The 22166-nt window shown below is 31.3% G+C and overlaps 2 protein-coding genes across 8 annotated transcripts; one reads left to right on the top strand and one right to left on the bottom strand.

Annotated features, from left to right (window-relative positions):
• Positions 1-8834: 8834 nt before the first annotated feature.
• Positions 8835-13532, top strand: LOC123225788 (protein EMSY-LIKE 3-like). 7 transcript variants are annotated; one of them, XM_044650044.1, is made up of 11 exons: positions 8836-9265; positions 9447-9558; positions 10518-10723; positions 10818-10927; positions 11037-11274; positions 11401-11583; positions 11658-11726; positions 12295-12540; positions 12615-12683; positions 12763-12826; positions 13123-13532. In XM_044650044.1, exons 2-11 carry the CDS (start codon positions 9531-9533, stop codon positions 13317-13319), a joined length of 1410 nt encoding a protein of 469 aa, XP_044505979.1. In that variant the 5' UTR covers positions 8836-9265; positions 9447-9530; the 3' UTR covers positions 13320-13532. The 7 variants fall into 7 exon arrangements, 6 of the variants coding, with proteins under 6 accessions (XP_044505979.1, XP_044505980.1, XP_044505978.1 ...); XM_044650049.1 differs by having other exon boundaries at positions 8838-9265; positions 13192-13532; XM_044650045.1 differs by lacking the exon at positions 9447-9558 and having other exon boundaries at positions 12763-12817.
• Positions 13533-15230: 1698 nt separating this feature from the next.
• On the bottom strand, positions 15231-17464 carry LOC123225789. The gene is made up of 2 exons (XM_044650050.1): positions 17029-17464; positions 15231-15721 (listed from the first exon to the last, which is right to left on the bottom strand). Exons 1-2 carry the CDS (start codon positions 17381-17383, stop codon positions 15399-15401), a joined length of 678 nt encoding a protein of 225 aa, XP_044505985.1. The 5' UTR covers positions 17384-17464; the 3' UTR covers positions 15231-15398.
• Between the last annotated feature and the right edge of the window lie 4702 nt (positions 17465-22166).

Raw genomic sequence — 22166 nt, 5'->3', positions numbered from 1 at the left:
CATCGTATGGACAAGAGTGAAAATCGTACCTCTAATTCTAATACTTTATTACAAAGATGCAAAGATGTTGTAAGAGTGGAAATCATACCTTTAATTTTCATACTTTAGTATAAAGAAGCTCTAGTTTAATAAATCCAAATGGTTTGAAAATTTGTTTTTGTTTTATCTGTTGCTCCAGTTAGATTTTTCAAACTAGCGCATCTAAAGTATGAGAATTAAAAGGATTAGTTCACTCTTATTTATTTTTACATAATCTTTCATATAGTGTTTTTATTGTACTTATTCCTACTTATTTGATTATACAAAAATGAATTTGTCTCAATTATTTTAAATTTTTTTATTTAGAACATAATAAGCTTTTTTATTATTGAAGTATTTTAAAAGAAAAATGATTTTAAAAATATAAAATTGTTAAACAAATTAAAACTAAATTGTTAAATAGAATTAAATTTTGATTATAATTTAAGAGAATTTGAGGTTGAAATTAATGAAGAAAATATAGAAAGAGATTAAATAAAGAAAACGTAAAGAGTTTGAGAAATTATATTTTGGATTTGGTTTGAAGACTAGAGGGTAAAGGGTTAATATAGGGAAAAAAAAAAGGAAAAACAATTAAAAAAATTTTTCAAAAGGGCCAACGGCTTCTGCACCCGCAGAACTTGTGCTTTCTTCGTAAATTTTTTTTTTTATTTGTTAACAGTCCGCGATAGCAGCAAGTAGACCTGGCCACGGGCCGGTTTGGCCCGTGAACCGGACCGAAACCGGCCCGGATAAACCCGGAACCGGAACCGGCAGACCCGGAACCGGACTGAACCGGAACCGAAACCGTGGCTCTACGGTTCGGTTCCGGTTCACATAAAATGGAACCGTGGAACCGCCGGTTCACACCGGTTTATGAACCGGCGGTGTACTGTGATGAACTGAAAAAAATTTGAAATTTTTTTGAAATTTTTTTGATTTTCTTTTTAATTTTATTTAAAAAGGCAACGGTTCCCTGCGCAGGGAACCGTTGCCTTTTGAAGCAAAAATTGCAGGGGCCCAATCCCCTGCAATTTTCAGAGAAATTGCAGGGGACTTGGTCCCCTGCAATTTCTCTGAATCTCAATTCAACCCCCCTATTTTTTATTTTTTTCAAAAAAGTTTTTTCCTATATATACTCCTCCAAATTCCATTCTCTCAAATTTCAATCTTTCTACTCTCTCACTCAATCCTTCAAACTCTCATTCTCATTCTTTAAACTCTTAATACTCTCTCAATCTTTCAATTCAATCAAATTTTCTTAAATTTAATTAAATTCTTTCTTAATTTTTTATTAATTTCAATTTCAATTTTAATTTTTTTTATACAATTCATAATTAATTATAGAATTTATTTCTATAATTAATTTTATTTATTATTTATTTATTATCTTTAATAATTAATCATATAATTTATTTATATAATTAATTTTATTTATTGTAATTAAGTCCAAGCCTTTATTTTAATTTTCAATTATTGTAATTAATAATTTAAAAATTAAATCAAGATCATGTATTACTGTTCAATATCAGTTTCGAACCGAAACCGTCGGTTCCGAACCGGGGCCATGAACCGGAACCGGCGGTTCCGAACCGTGGACGAACCGTCCTGTTACGGTTTCGGTTCAGGGTCCTTATATTTTCGAACCGTGAACCGACGATTCCGAACCGAAACCGACGGTTCATGAACCGTGGCCAGGTCTAGCAGCAAGTTATGTCAAGTTGATCAATGGGTATGATGTTCAGACCCATGACACAACCCAAACAACTTACAAGTCATGTTGTTGCGAGCTGGCCTAAAACACACAGGCTCAGGCGAGGCCGCAGGCAAGCTCGATCCCCCTGTCATCTTTAGGTAATATATATACGTAAAATTTAACAATAAATCACATCACACTTAATAATTATTAATTAAAAAGAAATGGGTACGAAAATAGTGAGATTGCACTGCACTATCAAATCTAGAATTACAGCATGCATTAATTATATTCTCAATTCTCAAACCATATTGTTAAATAATTTATGGAGCTATTGAATATAATATAATAAATAATATTATATGTATTTATTTTATATTATTTATATGTATCATAATATAGTTAAATATTATTTTATTTTTAATTTAAATTTATTTAATTATATAATAATATATATCAAATGTATATTTATTTACATATTTAAAATGGATACTTATTTTTTTATTAAAATATAATTTATTGCTCCATTAAAGGTATAATTGATAAATCATTCAATGTTATGGCTAAATTTGTAATTTAAATAAATCCCAGACATCTTAGCAAGGTGTGACTATTAAATTAACTATGTGTTCAAACCTTGGTAGAAAAAAAAAAAACACTATTTTCATAAATTCATTGTTAAGATAATTAAGTTTTATTTTGAGAAAATAATAACTATCACTTTTTTCTATTAAATATACCAAATTTTTTTTTGTTATTAAAATGTTTAATTTTTTCTATTAAAAATATTGCTTTCAAATTTTTTTATTGAAAAGATTAAATATTCACTGTTTCATATTAAAGATACCAAATAATCCCTTTGTTTTAAAAACAATTTAAAAAATAAATAATTTTAATTGTATTTGTTCGACACATTTAATAGGAAAGTATTGAATATTTGGTTCATTTTAAAAGAAAATATGAAAATTCAGTTTTTTCAATAAAAAAAATTTTGAGAATTCAATCAATTCAATAAAAAACAAATGCCGATTTCTTAAATAAAAGAGTGATATATACACTTATAATTAATATCAATTTAGATATTAAAGATGATATGTCATAATATAATTAAATGATAGTCTATATTAAATTCAAAATTATTTAATCGTATGATAATACATCATCAATGATACCTAAATTGATACATATTATAAGTGTACATTATTTTATTGTTATGTTTGACCATTATATTAATTAACTAGGAATATACATAAAGGTGCATATGATTTTTTGAAATTTGTTTGTCATCATTGATATTATCTTGTTTGATTCATTAAATAATAAAATATTTTAATAATTTTTTGTTACTAATGTAATATAGTAGACAATCTAAAGTAACCTGACTATGACCTCCACTTTAGATACTAAAATATTACTAAAATAATTTTAATTTTGCATCATCTTTCGTTACAATGGAACCTCCACTTGTGTTCCTCAAAACCTTTTTCTTGAAAATTTGCATTTCTTCTCTTATGATCAATTGTCACATAAAAATGTGTCGTTTGTTTCAATTTCCTAGCTAATACTACAAGACATCCAATGACATAATCATCTTGATTCTTATAAGGTAATTCAGTGATTGAGTTTTTAACATTTATTGTAATATGGATACGTTTTTGTCTTATATTTATTTTCAAATAAGAGCTCAATGTCTTAACCAATTTTTCAAAAAACACTTTAAATATCTTAAGCAATGGAACCTCCACTTGTATTCCTCAAAACCCTTTTCTTGAAAATTTGCATTTCTTTTCTTATGATCAATTGTCACATAAAAATGTGTCGCTTGTTTCAATTTCCTAGCTAATGCTACAAGACATCCAATGACATAATCATCTTGATTCTTATGAAGGTAATTCAGTGAATGAGTTTTTAACATTTATTGTAATATGGATATGCTTTTGTCTTATATTTATTTTCAAATAGGAACTCAATGTCTTTACCAATCTTTCGAAAAACACTTGAAATATCTTAAACAATCCTAAAGGGAGTGAATACAATTTATGAAAATTTAAACACATTTTAAAACTTTCACATAGGTACAAGTAATCAAATTCAATCAACACAAGAAATAAACACTAAGAGAGAAGGTTAGAAATGATTAGGAATTTAAAATGGCTCAAAGCTTTTCAACCTAAGCCTCCTACATCCACTTTTTCAAACAAATAACTTAAAGGTCCACTAGTAAAAATATGTCCCTTTGTACACTAGTTCTCTACTATTGCTCCCAATACAATAGTTTATTTAGGATGCCACCCACAATGAATTGAAAATGTGTTTAAAGAGTAAGTATGTCTTACAAGGTTAATTTAAAAAGTTTGAGTACAAGGGTTCTCTCAAATACATGAGTTTATAGCTCAAAGAGAGACATAGAGATGATGACTTTAAGAGAAGAACATGAATGTAGCTTGATCAAATGTGTTTTCAAACATTTTCCAACTCAAAATGGCTTGAATTTATAAGCTTAATGTGTTGGAAAGCTTCGTGCAAACCGAGTGCACAGTCGTGATTGACCAAAAAATCTTTTTTTTAGAAAAAGTCAACCTCAGTCATACCTCCCAATAGTTGAATTTTTACTCATACCAAACGCGTGGACAAGCATGCATATATCATGTATAGTCATACAAGGCTTTATGAGATCAAATCCTTGATTGATTTTAGTAGCCACTACGCCTTCAATGTACGAGAGTATGTATGCTTGAAATTTGACTTGTGTATAGGGGTGTACATAATTTGGTTAAAACTATAAATCCAAACTGAACCACTTAACATTACAGTTTAGTTTGGATTAAAAATCTTTCAAACCGTTTTTTCAATTTAAGTTGTCGTTTGGGTGATTTTCATACTGAACTAAATCGTAAATCATATTGTCATTTTCTTTAAATGTATATTGTATATTGTATTAATATTTCATATTTATTTTACATGCTTATATTATGTGTTAGAAAACTATAATTCAATTAATGGGTGTTTATGAAAAATTTTCAAATGTTAGGAGTGTTTGTAATATTTTTTAAAATGATGGCGTGTCAATTATAATTTTTTATTGTTTTATTAATTTTTTATTTTTTAAATGGCACATTTTATCATTTTCTCTAAAAAAGTATATCAATCTATATCGGTAATATATATCGTATCGTAGAATATATTTATTATATCGTATTAATTCATACACCTTATGATATATATAATTTTTTATCTATATCGTATCGTATCGTACCATAAGATATTGATAACTATGGTTTAAATCGTAATCAAAAGTTGACCAAACAATATTTTTTCAATTTGGTTTGGTTTGAAAATTTTTTAAATCTTTTTTTTTTCAGGTTGGTTTAAAAAACTCTCAAACTGCACCAAACATGAGTGTGCATGCCTCCTATACACGCATGTATTCGATATTTCACTTTGCCTTGACTTAAACTTTCAATGCATGACTTATTGATGCACAAGAGAAACTAATCATGACTCCTTTGTAGGATTTTGGCAAGAAAATTAAAATTTTTAAATCATGTTCACATCATATATAACAATGATAATATAAAATTTACATATTGTTTCAAGAAATAAAACATAAAAATATGTAAACTACCTTATACCTTGTAATTTGATTTGAAGTTAGGAAGCTTGAATCACTAAAGTAAGTGATCTCTTGACTTGCACCCTTCAAGAAAAAAGAATGGAAGTTTTTCTCGACAAAAGGAAGAAGAAGAAAAATCTATATATTTTCTATGTTTTTCTCCCATTTATTAAACTTAAACTTGATATTTATCAAGTTAAATCATGTGTTTATTTCTCATTGGTTGATAATTAAGAGTAAATTATAATTTGACATATGTTAAATAATTTGTACCTAAAATTATTTATTCAACTTTCTAAACAATTTAAAAAGTGCAAAATAACAATTTTGCAATTTTTTCGAATCTGATTCGAAAAACACCATTTTATCCTCGAAAAATGCTAGCCAACTATAGATAAATATTTTCAGCTTCATAACATCATTTTCTTCCTTGAAATATGAGTGTGACCTTTAAGGTTCATAGTGATATAGTCGTATGTCCCATATCAGACGATACGTTTCATTATATCATTGTATAATTCAAAACTATCATTAACTGATATACTTCATTTTTCGCTACAAAACGAAACTCTCACTGATCATGTGGTGTCATCTAGCAATGTATCATGACCCCTACATCACAATGAAGTACAAGCTTCACATAATGTCAAATGAACATTTCTTACTCACACTTACCATGTAGTCCAATCTCTCCGTCGTTACATCCCCGATTAAACTTGGATTCATGGAATGTCAAAATCTAATATTTAATCTTTTCGAATATCAAGTCATACCTCAGAACTTATCACATCGAAACTCTTTTCATATGGACTTTTATCTACACTAGCCAATGTCTTAGATTTTCATGTTTCTCGATATTCGTATGAGAACTCGAGAGCAATCGAGCTGACGGATCCTTATATGATCATCATTTGTCCTCTCACTCAAGCAACATATGATTAAAGCGGCTTTTGAACGAGACATGATTAACCTCGTGGTATACACCATATAAACCATATATTCCGGAACGAAACATAACCGTGATATCTCAAGTCAAAGGATCTATACACTAGTATGATTTACGATGTATCATTGACTACATATTAATGCCCATGTGATTATCGTTCAATGATCACATTCGATAAACAATATAATATAATAACTTTTGATCAATTCTCTAAGCATCAAACGGTTCTATTGTTTACCTATATGTATATCCACAATGTCTAATATCATCCACTGATATACTGTGGTGATATAACACACACTTATTATGCAATATTGTTGCCCAAACATATTGTCTATGCAGGAAACGATTTGATGACGTTTATTAAAATTTATTGGGACCTTTCACATGTCATATGTATGTAGATAATATAGATGTAGTTAATATGGATGTAATATACAACTACAACATACATATAAAAGTGACGCAGAAAACATGTGAAGTATGATATAACTCTTCTTTTATTAATAATATATATGCAAAATATACAACCTTTGAAACCAACAAATCGATTAGTTTTAGCACATATTCTAACATCCTTTACATGGGATGCACGGGCATGCATGAAGAGTTGACTTTGATTGGGTTGACTCAACTTTGACGATGCACGAGATGCCTTGTATGAGATGTTTTGCTCATGGTTCCTTTACGTACCAATGCAAGTGCATGCATGCATCAAGTGCATAGGCACGCACCATGTGTTGACTAAATCTTGCATTGACCTTAACTTTATATGAACGGGAAAATGTGCACGAGAAAAGGGTTGCTCGTGGTTGGTCTTATACAAGCAATGTACAAGCATATGTCAAGCATGAACGATTGTACATGACATGTCTGATGCAACCTATAATTCTAGTAGATATAACGGGCATTGTACACAATCTTGTATTGTGGCATGTAAAATTGGAATTTACACTACACATGAGTGTGCATCTATCATGCAAGAGCATGCATATGCTTCGTACCTACATTTTTCAAGTGTGATTCAAATTGGTCATGATCAAAGTTATGTCTTAGACAAATTAGTTATTTTAATTTGGTTTTTATTATTATCAAAACATCTAGAAGCCAACACTTGTATATTGTTTCTTGTTCGATATCAACATTCTCTATTTCCGGCCAACGTAGCTTATCATGTTGTTATCAACGAACATGCACTACCCTTCATTTCTAACCATAAATATTATTTCAGGCATTTTTTAAAGATAAATTCATGTGATAGGCAAATCAAAATTGGCTATTAAATTTGTAAGAATACATGAATATGCAAACAGGATAATAATGTAATATATCATATGAAATTCCACGTGTTAATATATAATTAAAAAAAAACTTATAATATCATAAATTTTCAAATCACCCCCAAAAAGGTTTAAAAATTTTCACTCTAACCCTCTAAGTGTAACTACTCATGCCTCCCAAATCGTGCCTAGTCTACCCAAGTTACTCTCCCCACGGTTTTTTCTACTTTTACACAAATTCTAACTCAAAATCACATTCATGCTAATAAAAATGAAGGAATAAGATAAATAAAAAGTTAATTATCATATTTATAATTAAGATTCACTATATATATATATAAAATAAAAAAATTGATGAAAAAACAAGATTGATATTAGAATTATAAACACTATAAGCAGTTACCCCTACCTTATACACAATAAGCGTAATTACTCCTACCTAAGTTTTTTTTTTTTTTTTTTTCATATTTTGCATAATTTTTAATTGAAAATATACTTATAACTCATATTCATAATAAAATAGAGAATTGACGAAAAAAAAAAAAAAAGGTAAGCACAATTATTCGTACTTTCGCTCCTACTAACAATTTTTTTAAATTTAAAACAAATTCACAAAAACCCTTAATAAATTAGACATTTTATTATATCCTAAACTTAAATTCACAATAATAATGAAAAACTCATCAAAGAAGGAGATTAAAATTAGACTTATATATATATTATAAGCAAAAAACGCATGCCCTCAGAATTCTTCAAATTTCGGGTTCAAATTTACATCAATTCTTGAAAAATAAAAGCAATAACGTAATTAAATGTTTACTTACTTTGATTACGATGAATTTGGTAACTAAATTTTTTTATTTTTAAATGAATTTTAACAGAAATTATAAAATGAGATAAGAAGAAGCAAATATTATTTAGTTTTTTTCTACCCTATCAGTATAATCCATGAAACATGTTGTATAAACTCTCTCTAGATTAAAATTGTGCGTATGTAACATATATATTTATATAACCAGATTATACATATTTATTTTAATTATATAAATTAATATATATTTGATATATGTTATTAAATAATTAAATAATTTTAAATTAAAAATAAAATAATATTTAATTAATCATATAATAATATATATTTATTTATTTATATATATATTTGTATTCATATTTGTATACACAATTATTATGTAAATAATTGTTGTCACATTCATTATCAAATTAGATTTAAAAAAAAAAAAAAGAAAGAAAGAAAGACGATGTCTCATGGTTGAGTTGTGCTTGTGCGTCCTGCAGAGAAAAGACAAAAACACGTTCTAAAAACGATCACTCAATTCATGTGGCGGAACTCAAATTCAATTATTAACTGAAAAAAATAATTAAAACTATTTTCAAGTCCGCGCGTTCTTCCTCCCCTCAAATCAAGACATTTTATTTTTTTTCACCAAATCAATCAAAATCCCAAATTATATACCCAGTTCATGATAAACTTGAAAGGAAAAGATAGCATAATTCGAATTGATGTTAAAATTCGACCTAATTTTCACTTCCTTAGATCTATACTCGCTTCAATTGTGAAAATTAAAGGCGCTTATTGCTTGCATTTTTCGATAATTTGGGCCAAATATTTCCTCTTAAGTTGATTTGAAGTGTTTTTCTCGATGTTTTGTTGAAAGTAACAGCTATGGAGTATGATGCTTTCGATAGTAGCGGTGAGTGTTTTCTTTTCTTTTTTTTTTTTCGAAATAAATTCCTTTTTGAGTTTTTTGGTGATTTTCTAGGTCTTGTTTGGTTGAATTGTGAACTTCTAGCTTAATAAAGTGATTAAAAATTAAACTGAACGAAACTGTCAACGAAGGCGTGAATTAATTGGTTTTTTTGAATTGATTTCAGTTGTTTCTATCACGTGACACGTTGAAATTTTGATTTTCATCTACTTGCGTGGAGTTTACTGAAGATTTGATTTGAAGGGAAGAGATGAACTATGATATTTCTGATAGCAGTAGTGAGTTAAGCTAAATTTTATAAGTTTTTTTTTTTTTTTCTAAGTTCTAGTGTTTTCAGGTATTAGATTTGTAAAGTACTAACAATGCAGCGTAATTCATGAGTTTTGCGCTTTACGAAGATTTTAAGGGTAGGTGGAGAGCCTAGTTTCTAACTCAAGTTTGCAAAGTAGGGATTCATGGTTTTAGTTGGGTTTGATTACTGTAGTTTGACTTAAGGAAGAGTCGAGAGATTTTCTAGTTGTTTTTATGAACTTGTAATAGAAATTTGAATTTGCGTGAATTAGTTTTTATGTTAAGAATCAGGATTTGTCATTCACATTGCTGGGAAAATGTTTAATTTATGTTGGTATTTGGTTCATTTGAAGTCAGCTTTTAGGCTTTATTTTTTCAAGCGGCAAGTTGCTTTAAATGTTTTATTGATTGTCACCAGTCTTCAGATTCGGATAAATTATTTAATGAACTTTCATTAATGCCATTGGTCATCTCACGTTTTGTCAGGGTTAGTGTTGCAATGTTCTTCACAGATCCACCATACAGAGCTTCAAAATGATTTTTTTTGTGAAGTTCTAGAATTATTTTATATGCCTCTAGTTTTTCAATTGTTTTATCCTTTTATGTAATTATCTGGCCTACAGCTGTGCTAGTTGCTGCATATTAGATGCTTTCTAGTAGTTTAGATACATTTGAGATACTGAATCCTTTTGCAATAAAAGTATTTTCATTCAAGTTTTTTATGTTCCATCCTTGCAAGTAGATATTTGGAATTGGCATTTGTTGTAATTTGCATTAGTTTTTATTAGCTTGTTTTTCATTTCATTCTTGTCACATTGCTCTAGGTATCAACCTTTTAGATGTGCCTGTGAAGGTGGCTGAAGAATTTCTATTGAAATCTTTCTTTGTTTGGCAGCCACACATCAGAAACAAAGCCAATAATTGCTTCTTTATGAAATAATTGCAGGAACAGATGATGACCTCCCTCCACATCAAAATAGATTTCAAAGAGGGAGCTGCCCTGCTGGAAATGGAAGATCGGCAGTTGTAAGTTCTGCTATAATGCCTAGAATACCACAGAATGACATGGAAACTCAGATCCACAACATTGAGCAAGAAGCATACAGTTCAGTCCTTCGGGCCTTCAAAGCTCAATCTGATGCCATCACTTGGGTATCTATTAACCTCTTTTTACAAATTCATGCAGTTTATGTTGTGTAAGTAAAATTAAGAAGGTTTGAAGGTCCTCTATTTTATATTCCTTCAGGAGAAAGAAAGTTTAATTACTGAACTTAGAAAGGAGTTGAGAGTGTCAGATGAGGAACATAGGGAGCTTCTATCCAGGGTTAATGCTGATGACATCATTCAGAGATTAAGGTCTGGTTATATTATGACATACTCTCTGAGAAGCTTTTGTCATATACATAATCATTTACTGATCAGTTCTGGCTTTTAACACGGAAGTATAAATCAATCATGCTATTAGGGAATGGAGGAAGGCAAGTGGCCTCCAGCCTGGTATGCCAAGCATTCCCCCACCTGTTCATGACCCTGCACCAAGTCCAACTGTTTCAGCATCCCGCAAGAAACCAAAAACTTCGCAATCTATAGCTTCTTTGTCAATGGGTGCACCATCTCCTGCTTTGCATCCATCTATACAGCCATCTTCATCTGCTATGAAACCAGGTCCTCTGCCAGGCCCTAGGGGCAAGAAACCAAAACCTGTAAGTCATATATTTTAGAATATGAAAAACAAAAAAATTGAGAAATTGATGTTTCCTTTGTTTTCCATTGTTACTGTTCAGCTAACAGAGTACATTTCTGCTGCATCTCCATTGAAATCGATGCAGTTATCTACAGGTCTTACTGGAAGGGCCCATGTTGGTAATCGGGGCACTTCGGGTGTCTTTGCAGCTAATGAAACTGTTGAACCTGCAACCTATGATCCCTTAATTGGAAGAAAAGTCTGGACAAGGTGGCCCGAAGACAACCACTTCTATGAGGCCGTTATAACTGATTACAACCCTATTGAGGTATATTTTATTGATTATGGTGTTTGTATGATAACATTCTTCTTTTAATCCGACAATTTTCCCAACATTGGTAGGGGCGACATGCTTTGGTTTATGATATTAATACAGCAAATGAAACATGGGAATGGGTCAATCTCAAAGAGGTAAGATTGGGTCATACTCCTAGCTGCTAAATATATAATATGTACCTGCTTGTTTATTTGTGTGCAATTTTTAACACATTCATGTTAGTGTTTTGAGTAGATTTTTAGAACACTTTTTTTAACATCTGTTGGATGCTAAAGAAACATTTTCTCTGGGCTTTATCCAATAAGCTTTTTCTGCCTTTGTGATAAGAGATTATGGTATTCACATAGTTGTCTTGAACCATATCACAAAAAAGTTGTGTATAAATTATTTTAATTACACATACATTATAGCAACATAAAGAATAGTGTATTTACATCTTCCTCTGTTATATTATGATCATTAACATGCATTACATTCTTGGTCATACTAAATGAGAGGAAGTGAGTGGTAGATTATGCAGTTTAAAAACATGTACAATTTGACATATAGTTTTGTGTCCCAAGCTAGGGTCAATTGTAGGGTGGCTTTTAAGTAATTATTGCAGTTTTACTAGTTTGTGATAAAAAAATCTGACTTCAAATTTTATCATCTTTCTGAACTACAAATCCTACTCACTACTGATCTTCAGTCTTATGATGGTAGATATCACCAGAAGATATCAGATGGAATGCTGATGAACCGGGGATTTCTCGTAAAGGTGGTCGCCCAGGACCAGGACGTGGAATTAAGAAATCCATGGTGCGTGGTGGTGCAGTTCCTGGGGCAGGAAGAGGTAGAGGGACCATGAAGGGTCAGTTCAAGAAAGATCTTCCTTTATCAGTGAATGGTATTGGGAAGAAAGCTTTGGGTGATATTGAAATTCTTCACACAGATACTTTAATCAAGGAGGTAAAAGCAGCTGGTTTATTTAAATTCTTGCAACTGAAGTGACTTTTTTACCTAATTGTGGTGCATTTGAACAGGTTGAAAAAGTTTTTGGCTCTAATCATCCTGATCCCTTGGAAATTGAGAAAGCAATGAAAGTGCTAAAGGTATGAACCAAGACCCTCACTACAGTTTAGCTGTGTTTTAATCAATTCATGCAACTCTCATGATTTCTTTGAAATGAAGGATCATGAACAAGCCCTAGTCAACGCAATTGCAAGGCTCGAAGATGCATCTGATGGTGAGAGTGGTAATAACTGATTACATATAACCATGTTTTATAGTGTTAAGAAATAAAAGCACGCTGTCTTCTGTTGTATCATCTCATTGTAGTAGTTTTTTCGAAGATTGAGGCTTTGATCTGTATTATTTGTGTAAAAAAAGAAAAATCAGTTATTTATAAGTGAATTCTTTTGAAGATAAGTTTATCCCAATGCTTCCTTTGATAACTCTCCAATTATGTAATGGCCTTTTTCTGTAAATGAGAACTTGCGGCCATTTTGATCTGAGCTTATTATTTCTGTAATGGCATTTGTTCCCTTGCAGTGAATTCATTTGTTATTGATGATAAAAACAAATCCCATCTTTTTTCTTTTTTCCTTGACTGGAAAGCAGAGGAGGCAGAACATCCATTCTCTCAAGGGCAATCTATGGAGCAGGGTCAAGGATGGCAAAAACGACTGTACAGTGAGATGGGTGGAATGGTTGAAGATTCACAGGCGAATAATGGAGAGAAAGGGTAGAATTTCATCCGTTGATGCGTATTTAATCTGATGAAGGTTGCTGTGCCTGTGACTCAGTAGTTTATGTAGTTAGGCAGTTGGGTGTTTTCTTGTATTTACAGAGTTTGAAGCAGCCAGCTAAATGATGGTGGCTGGTTAGGTTTGAGTTCACTGTAAGTTAATTCATCTGAATTCAGATAGATGGTCTTATTAATGTAACAATTGTTTATCTTATGCTTTGATTGCTCTTCTTTCTTTCATATGTTTTAAAAGCTCAATTTATTTCCAAAACATTAAAAGAGTACTTTGGCATATATAATTGAGGGTTTTACAGCATGGGAGCAAATCATTTTTATAAAATGTAAATCAAAATAGACTGGTTAAATGCCTGTAGAGCAAAAATCATTTGAAAGTTATCCTTCTAAAATGGCTCTTCTTGTTAAATGCTTAATTCACATTCAAACTATTGAATCTTTTAAATTTATAATTGATATTCATTCTCTAGTGGAATGTCTTCCAAGCGTTTAATATACATACCAAAAGCTAAAGGTATGTGCCTAACTGTTAATATTACAAAGCACAAAAAGTTGAATGACTATTTTCCGCCTAACTTTGATGAATCAATGATTTTTTCATTCTTCAAGTTTGAAAAGTTTATTTATTCATCGACAATTTACCGTTGTTAATTATCATTGTCATGTGGAATTAGCCCAAAACCATTTACAACTCCTATCACCTGCACACCCCACCACAAATATTACCAACACAGTACCTTCACCACCACCCTCATACCTTGGACAAGCAATCTCTCCCCTACGCTCAGCATCTCTCAAATCTCCGTCACACACAACTTTTATGTCTTTCCTTTGTCTTCTTCCCTAGAACCTCAATACCAAAAACGCTAAAATGCCTTCACCTTTCGAAACAATCATCTATAATCGCCACTTGGGCTTTTTAATCTAGCAATCAATCTTTTCCTCTCTTATCTTTCTTATCTCAAACTCTTCTCTCTCGTTCAGGTTCTTCTTTCCTCACTTCCTTATCCCTTTTTACTCTCTTTCTCTTTTCCCATGGAACTTTCTCTTTTTCTCTCTCCTTTGCGATCTCCCTGGCCCCTCTCCCCCCTCTAGCTCATCCTTGCCTCCTTTTTCATGGAAATGGTCATCATGCCGAGGGTCATGTCAATGGCATGCATTTGCTGGGTGAAGAAGGCTTTATTCTTCCTTTTTCGTCACCTTACCTTATTGCCACTGGCAACCCCCGCTCTTCCCCTCACCTTCTCAATTCACCAACTAGCCTCAATAACAGTTCTGCTTTTTAACTACCCTCATTCTACCTTTTCTATCACCCACTCATCCTTTCAAAAGCAAAGTTCATTTTCCGTCCCCTTCCCTCACGGCCACAAGTAACCTCCATTCTTCTCACCTCTTCAACCCACCAACCAACCCCAAAAAGGGCTCTACTTTTTAGCTGGCCCCTGTCCTTCCATTTCCATCCCCCGCTCATCTTTTTAAGAGCAAAGACATTGAGGATTGTTTGATTTTAAATCTGTTGGGTTGAATCTATTGTATTTCTTTTTATTTTCCAGGGAATTGAATATCTTTTAGAAAAAAATGAGGTGACTGAAGAGATTTGAAAAATGGATCTGGTTTTGAAAAACAGAAGTATTTCAGATGGGAAATTGACAGTTAGCCAATTCAAAAATCAAAACCGATGACTAAGACGCAGGTCTTTGACTTCCACATTATAATTTTTATGATGTCTCCACCTAAAAATACTTATAGGCAAAATCATTTGCCGATGATCCTTCTAAAGGGGATTTTGAAGTGCTTTTTGTAAAAAAAAAAAAAAAGTGTTTTCTACTTGAAAGCTCTTTTGATAGAAATATTCTCTAATGCATTCTAAAACCAAAATAAGTGGGACTGCCCAAGATTTCATGGTGAAGAAGATGCAATCCAACCATTTAATTTCCTGCAAATCAAACAAAATGTGAAAATCAACATATACATAGAATGGACATACTAAGTTTATTGAATGGAAAAGTAATTTTAGGAAAAGCAATTCTGCACAAGTACTTCGTGAACTAGCTTATGAATACTACTACAATGATGCAATGAATTCAAGGATAAGAGTCACCATCTCAGCATCATATTCAGGGCCTTCCATCTGGAAGTGGCTTACTCCTTCAATTAGATGGGTTTCTACTCGCCCCTTTGCAGAATGCAGCTTGTTCTTCAGCTGTTTTACACTGGTAAACCCGTCCCGCGTTCCCATAACAAAGAGCTTCGGCTTTGGGGTTTCAAGGACGTTTTTATGGTGTCGCCCAAATAGGATTGAAGCTAGCATACCAAAAGGGTACCCCAAACTTACATAGCCCACAACTTGTGGAATCTCCTGAACCGCAGAACCTGCAATTGGTGCACCTGATAACAGATGGTAAGGAATAGATTAGTTACTCCGAGATCGAACATGCTTTCACCTTCATAATTAAAGTGGTACAAAACCCAAGTTTCATATATCATTTGATGCCAGAAAATACAATGTTATTATCATATTAATTGCAAGAGTTAATCAATACAGCAGAGAAGATATTGTAACTGTAAAACACATGAATCAAAGAGAAAAATTTGTGAAATGCTAATTGATTTCATCACCGAATAATCCATTTCTCGATATTCATTCAATTATCAACACCAAGATGAAAAAGGTCTGGCTTCACGCTTCATCAATAAATATGACACCAAACAAACCCTCAATAATGAAGATTAGTACTTCATTTGCATTTAAGGCAGTAAAGCATTGAGAGGAACTAATTTTACCGTGAATAGAAGTAATGTAATCCATTGAGGATCAACTTCAGTTACGAAAACTGTAGAGCCGAGAACTAAGAAAAGAATAAGATCATGCCCACACCAGAATGTGTTACAGTGTTACTAGATTATAATTCCAATTTCACCACTTAAACAAAAACATCAAAGGATATTGTCCCTATGCAATATCACCAATATAGATCCTTGAATTAGAAGTAAAATAACCAACTAATTATTGCATAACCACCTAAGCTTCAGTATATGACTTCAACCAAATCCAAAATGCTCCTGTCAGAAATTCTAGAATTCATGTAACCAAAACTAGGTATCACATGAAACTCTTGAAGAGCACCAACCAATTTACAAAAGCATAGATGCAAAAAACTGAACCTAGAACAATTTACATCAACAAGCAGAAGATTCAAGTCCCCAGTTCAAATCAAACTTCAAAAGTTAAAATATGACATATCTAACAAGCAAACGTAAACTCAAACAACTTGAAACCATAAAGCTTTCCAACATAATCTAATCAAAACTTCCCTGCGACCTAAAGCATAACAACGAATTTTCCCATATGTGCCAAAAGTTTCTTTTTCTGGTTATTTTTGTAATTGCTATACTCGAATCTCCAATCCGAAATCACAACTTCAAAAGTTAAACCAAGCGCACTTTTTATACTAAAAACTGAAAAATACAAACTTTATCCACTAAATCTAATCAAATTACACCTGTCCCCATTATATATCAAAAGTTTCCTTCTTTAATTTCGCAATTTTTTATCCTTACCTAGAATCTACACAGATCTAACCATTCATCAATCAAAACACATCCGTAACTTACCAAAACAAGAATCAAACATGATCACCAAGCCACAACAAAAATAGAAAGCAAATGAACAAAAACACGCAACAAAATCATACCTGCAGAAGAACCCACCAACAAGATCCTATCAGTGGAGAGATTTTCACAAACCCATTTGCAGACAGCAACCACATCCTTAACTTCAGCAAAGCCGGTAAGGGAAGCTCTTCCATTGGACTTCCCAACACCCCTCATGTCAAAAGTCACAGCCCTGTAACCCTTACCAGCCAGCCCTGAAGCTATGCCTCTCAGGAGGCCTTGGCAGCCGCCCAATACTGAGTAAGGGTGGACCAAAACAATCACCAAATGGTCATCTTTTAAGTCCTTTTCTTCTCTGGGTTTGAACACTCTGGCGTGGAGCTTCACCCCATCAGAAGTTTCGACTGTGCATGACTCAATTTTGAAGTTTGACATGGAGGAATGACATAAAAATGGAGGTCAATTATAAGATAATGGAAGTAGGTATTTGTTTTGCCAGCGAACAATCTCAACTTCATTTTGTTTAACTTCGGAAAATGAAATCACACATTTTACTGTTTATAAGGGAAAATACCATTTAGTCCCTAAGGTTTGCTAAGAGTCCCTGTTTAAATTTTGCAATAACATTTTAATCCGTGATAATAAGACACCTTTTATTGATTAATAGAACAGAATTTTATTGATTGATAAAAACTAAAATATTTAGGCCAAAGGATATTTTCATCCAACTTTTAGTCCAATCTCAAAAGTATATCTACAATAGTTGAAAAACTTAAATGCTCACCTATGCACTAACTGCTATTAAAATTTTTAGTTAAATATAAGGGTAAAATCGTTATTTTATCTTTCATGTTAAAAAATAATAATTTTATTTCATTTTCTCCCCAAGTATTGAAAAATAGCATTTCAACCCCATAAACCCTTAGGGTTTTTTACTCTTCAACAATAGTGATGGCGACAACCATCATTCTCCTCTCTTCTCTTTGTCACCGTCGACGATGTCCCACGATAGAGAAAAAAGATTCGGTGTGATGAATCGAACATAGTTGTTGTCTTTTTTGTGGCATTTTCCTCCAGCACCAACTTTGATTTATGTCGAATTGGCTCTATATGAAGCTTCTAACATGTGAATTGATGGAAAACAAGCGTCTTTGATTTGAGTTGTGATTCAAACTCTAATAACTTGTATCAAATCTAGCCTAAGTGCAATTCCAGTGACTTTGATAGTTGAAATCACACCCACAATTACACTCAAATTGAAATCACACTTGGTGGGATACGATCGAGAAAGATCATACTTTAGTTATGATCTAAACTTATATTACATCAAGTGATGAATAAGAATCACACCAAAAAGGTGTGATATGTTGAATCTAATAAAATCAAACATTGGCTTGTGTAATTCAACAATATCATAAATTTTTTGTGAGATTCCAACTAGATCACTGTGAAAGAGTTGTATTGCTTTCAGTATTAATGCTAGATATGACAGCCTAATAGTATTAATGATGTGGCCTAATAATAGTGGTGTTAAGTCTAAAATAGGTATTGAAGCTCAGAGTTGAATGTTATCAACTAGAAAGTGCGTTTTTGAATTTAAGTTACTAATATCAAAATGCATCGTTTTCAAATAGAAGAAAAGTGTGTATATTACGCTTTCAAGTACAAAGATAATCAGAATCTTCTTCAAAACTTTTTCTTTATTATTTTTTCTCTCTCTTCTAAAATATGGCATTGATTGTTACTCTACAATTGTTTGATTAGTTTTTTGTGTAAAATGAGTCAGGTAGTTCAATTGTTAGATTGGTTTAAGGTAGTTCCAGATCAACGGTGATGATGTAATTGACAGTTATGGTCAGTTATTGGCTTAGTTAATGTATAAATATAGTTGTAAACCTAATTAAAGCTTTAATGAAGATTTTGAGGAATTTCTAGTAAACTTGTGTCCTGTGTTCAATAGATTCATTCTGTGTGTTCACTGTTCTCTGTTTTGATTAGCTTTGCTTTCAATGTTTTGGAAAATTCTCATTGTCTTACATGGTATCAAAGCTAGTGATTCACGTCTCATGGCTCAAGATTTTGGTTTGTTTACTTCAGAGAATTTAATGACGCTTGAATAGAAGTTGATTGGTGGAGAGTCTAACTGTAATATACAGTTTTTGTATGCTTGTTGATAAGAAGATATGAAGAGATATTAAGGGTAAATAGATATGGTTGCAAAACAAAAATTAAGGAAATTATGTGTTGGAGGATTATAAATAAGGATTTTAGGATTTAATGGATTTTTTTTAAAATAGAAAGAAAGGATATGATTGGATTGATTGAGAGATAAGAAGATATTGATTGATTTTAATTGAAATAGTTTTTATCCCTTTGAATAGATTTTTATTGGCTATAAAATTATTTCTCTAAAAGTTTAGACCTCATAAGTAAATCAACAATATTAGTTTTTATTTTTATACTTGGCAATTGAAAAAGGGAGAGTGTAAAGTTATTTGGATCAACAAAAAGGGTTGGAGATTTGAGTAAGTTTAATCTTTCAATTTTATTTTATTTAGTTTAGTTAAATTTAGATTTAAATTATGTTAGCATCATAGTTAGGTCAATAATTGTGTTTGTGCATATTAGAAACTAAAAATTCTGGACAGTTTGTTATTTTATCTTTATTAAATGTTTTGATGAAGAAATTTATTTGATTTGCAATCGAAAAAAAAGTTTCTGGAAATTTTATAACATGTGTTTTCAATTATATCAAATTTTCGTGAATTTTTGATAATTACAGAATTTATTAAAAATCTTATAGCAATGACTGTTCAATAGAAAAAAAACAATCTGTATTCTGGCAATTTGATGATCTGGATTTCTTGAACATTTTGACAAAGTATTTGAACTCAATTTTATCTGAAAATTTTTCTGCAAATTGTATTATATGCCTATTCATACATGCCCAAATTTCATAAAGTTTCAATGCCTATAGAAATTTTTAAAAATCAAGAAATAAGGGCTGTCCAGTAAAGATCTGGTTTCTTTGACAGGGTTGATGTGCTCTCTTTATTGAACGTTTTGAAAACGAAATTTAACTTTGTTTCATTTGAAACTTTTTGTCAATATTTTACTACATGTCTACTTTAATTTGTCCGAATTTTGTGAATTTACCATGAGTGAGTAATTTATTAAAAATCTTGCAATCATAACTGTCCAGTAAGAAGTTTGTATATGCACAGTTGGTTTTAATGGAGTTTAGTATGATTTAACACTAGGGTGATGATTTGTAAGGTTTATAGATTATTAATGGATACTTCTAAGATTAAGATCTGATAGTATTAAGTTTGAATTATGATTGCTAGGACAACGTGAAGATATTGGTATCTCGTTGGTTGATTAAAGACATAGTTAGAAATTATTGAGGTAAGTAAAAGCTTACATAATACGTAATGATTTTTGTTCTGTATGAAAAATGTTTATATGGTTATTTATGTTATAAAATTCTTTTACTATGATTGATAAATTATGTTATGGTTTTATTTTAGAAGTATATGATCTTGTTATGTAAAATACTTTCGAAAAGTGTTTTGATATTTTTCTATAGAAGAAAACTTATGTTATATTATACTGTTGTTAAGATAAAAATATTTGAATGAATTCCTTGAATAAAGATTTTATGCTATTTTTCAAAGATAAAGATTTGTTAGAAAAACAAGTTTTATAAGATTATTTTGCCAAATGTCCATAGGATTTATGGATCGATAAATATGACCGGATCATAAAACATCCAGGGACATATGTTGAATGATGAAAGGTCTGCGGACCAATTATGAATACGAACACAATGAAGGGTCTGCGGACCAATTATGAAAACGATGAAAGGTCTGCGGACCTATTACGAATATGAATACGATGAAGGGTCTGCGGACCAATATGAATAAGAATATGAATTATGAAAAGTCTGCGGACTTATGATGAATATGAATAAGAATCGAACCAAGTCACCACGAATGTAGGTGACACTATGTGACAAAGGCTAAGTACAAATTTTATGTTTTATTTATTTATTTACGAGTAATGTTTATGAACTATTTTAAAATTATCCCTTATGATTGATATAAAATATTTATGTTTGTTTCTCATTAGGATAATGAATATGAACTTGTTTATATTGTTTTTTTTAATTTGTGGAAATGTTTTAGTTCCGTTATAGTTAAGAAATATCAAGGGTTTTTTATTTTGACTAATTATTTTGAAAATAAAGAAGTTTTATGATGTTTATTTATTAAAAAGTTATGTATTATGTTTGTTTTTATTTACCGAGTTGACGGCTCACTCCTCGTCTCCTTTATTTTGCAGAATAAGTTTTCTAGATTAGCTAGGAGGGGTGGAATAAAATGAACTCAAGCTGAGTTGGGAGATTGAAGAGTTTTGATGTCTAGATTTTATTGTTTATGAATATTGTAATTGTGGATTATTTATAAGGTGTGATTATGTTTAATTATTTTCTTTTTGGGGATTATTTTGGCAAAAATAAGATTATATTATGCTATAGAATTATTTTTTTTAGAATGAAGTCATGGATTAAATTCGTTTTGCATTTTCAAGTGAGGTTAGAATCTGGGGTGTTACACTAACAGTAGCAAAATAGCTTCGTTGAACTTTAGTTCATTTCCTATCTCAAGCTGCACACTATAAGTCCAAAGCTAAATGAGAACAACTACTGTTATTGGCGAGCACAAGCCTTATATATGGTAGGTGCTCATGGATTGCGTGAGCATCTCACAAGTTTGGTTACATGTCCTATTCCATTTGTGCATGTTGCTTCTGATATTACTTTGAATGAGTCAAAACAATCAAATCTTGGATATTTTCTATGGAGACGATATGATAAATTATTGATGAGTTGGTTACTTGCCTCAATTTCAGAGGATATGTTTATCAATGTTACAAACTGTCTAACTGTAAGTGAGGTGTGGAGTACTTTAGAGCATTATTTTGTTACAGAGTCTAAAGTGAAGGTTGTTAGCCTAAGGAACACTTTTCAGAATTTTAAGAAGGGTAATCAATCTGTGTAAGAATATATAAGAAAGATAAAAGAAATATATGATACTTTGTTGGCATATGGATAGAAGATAACTGAAAAAGAGTTAATCAATTTTGTCATAAATGGTATAAGTCCTGAATTTGAGCCCATAATTGCTATCATTATGACAAATTTAACATCTTCTAG

Source organism: Mangifera indica, chromosome 9, assembly GCF_011075055.1.
Source record: "Mangifera indica cultivar Alphonso chromosome 9, CATAS_Mindica_2.1, whole genome shotgun sequence".
NCBI classification, from domain to species: Eukaryota; Viridiplantae; Streptophyta; class Magnoliopsida; order Sapindales; family Anacardiaceae; genus Mangifera; species Mangifera indica.
This window is presented reverse-complemented; position numbering and strand designations above follow the sequence as displayed.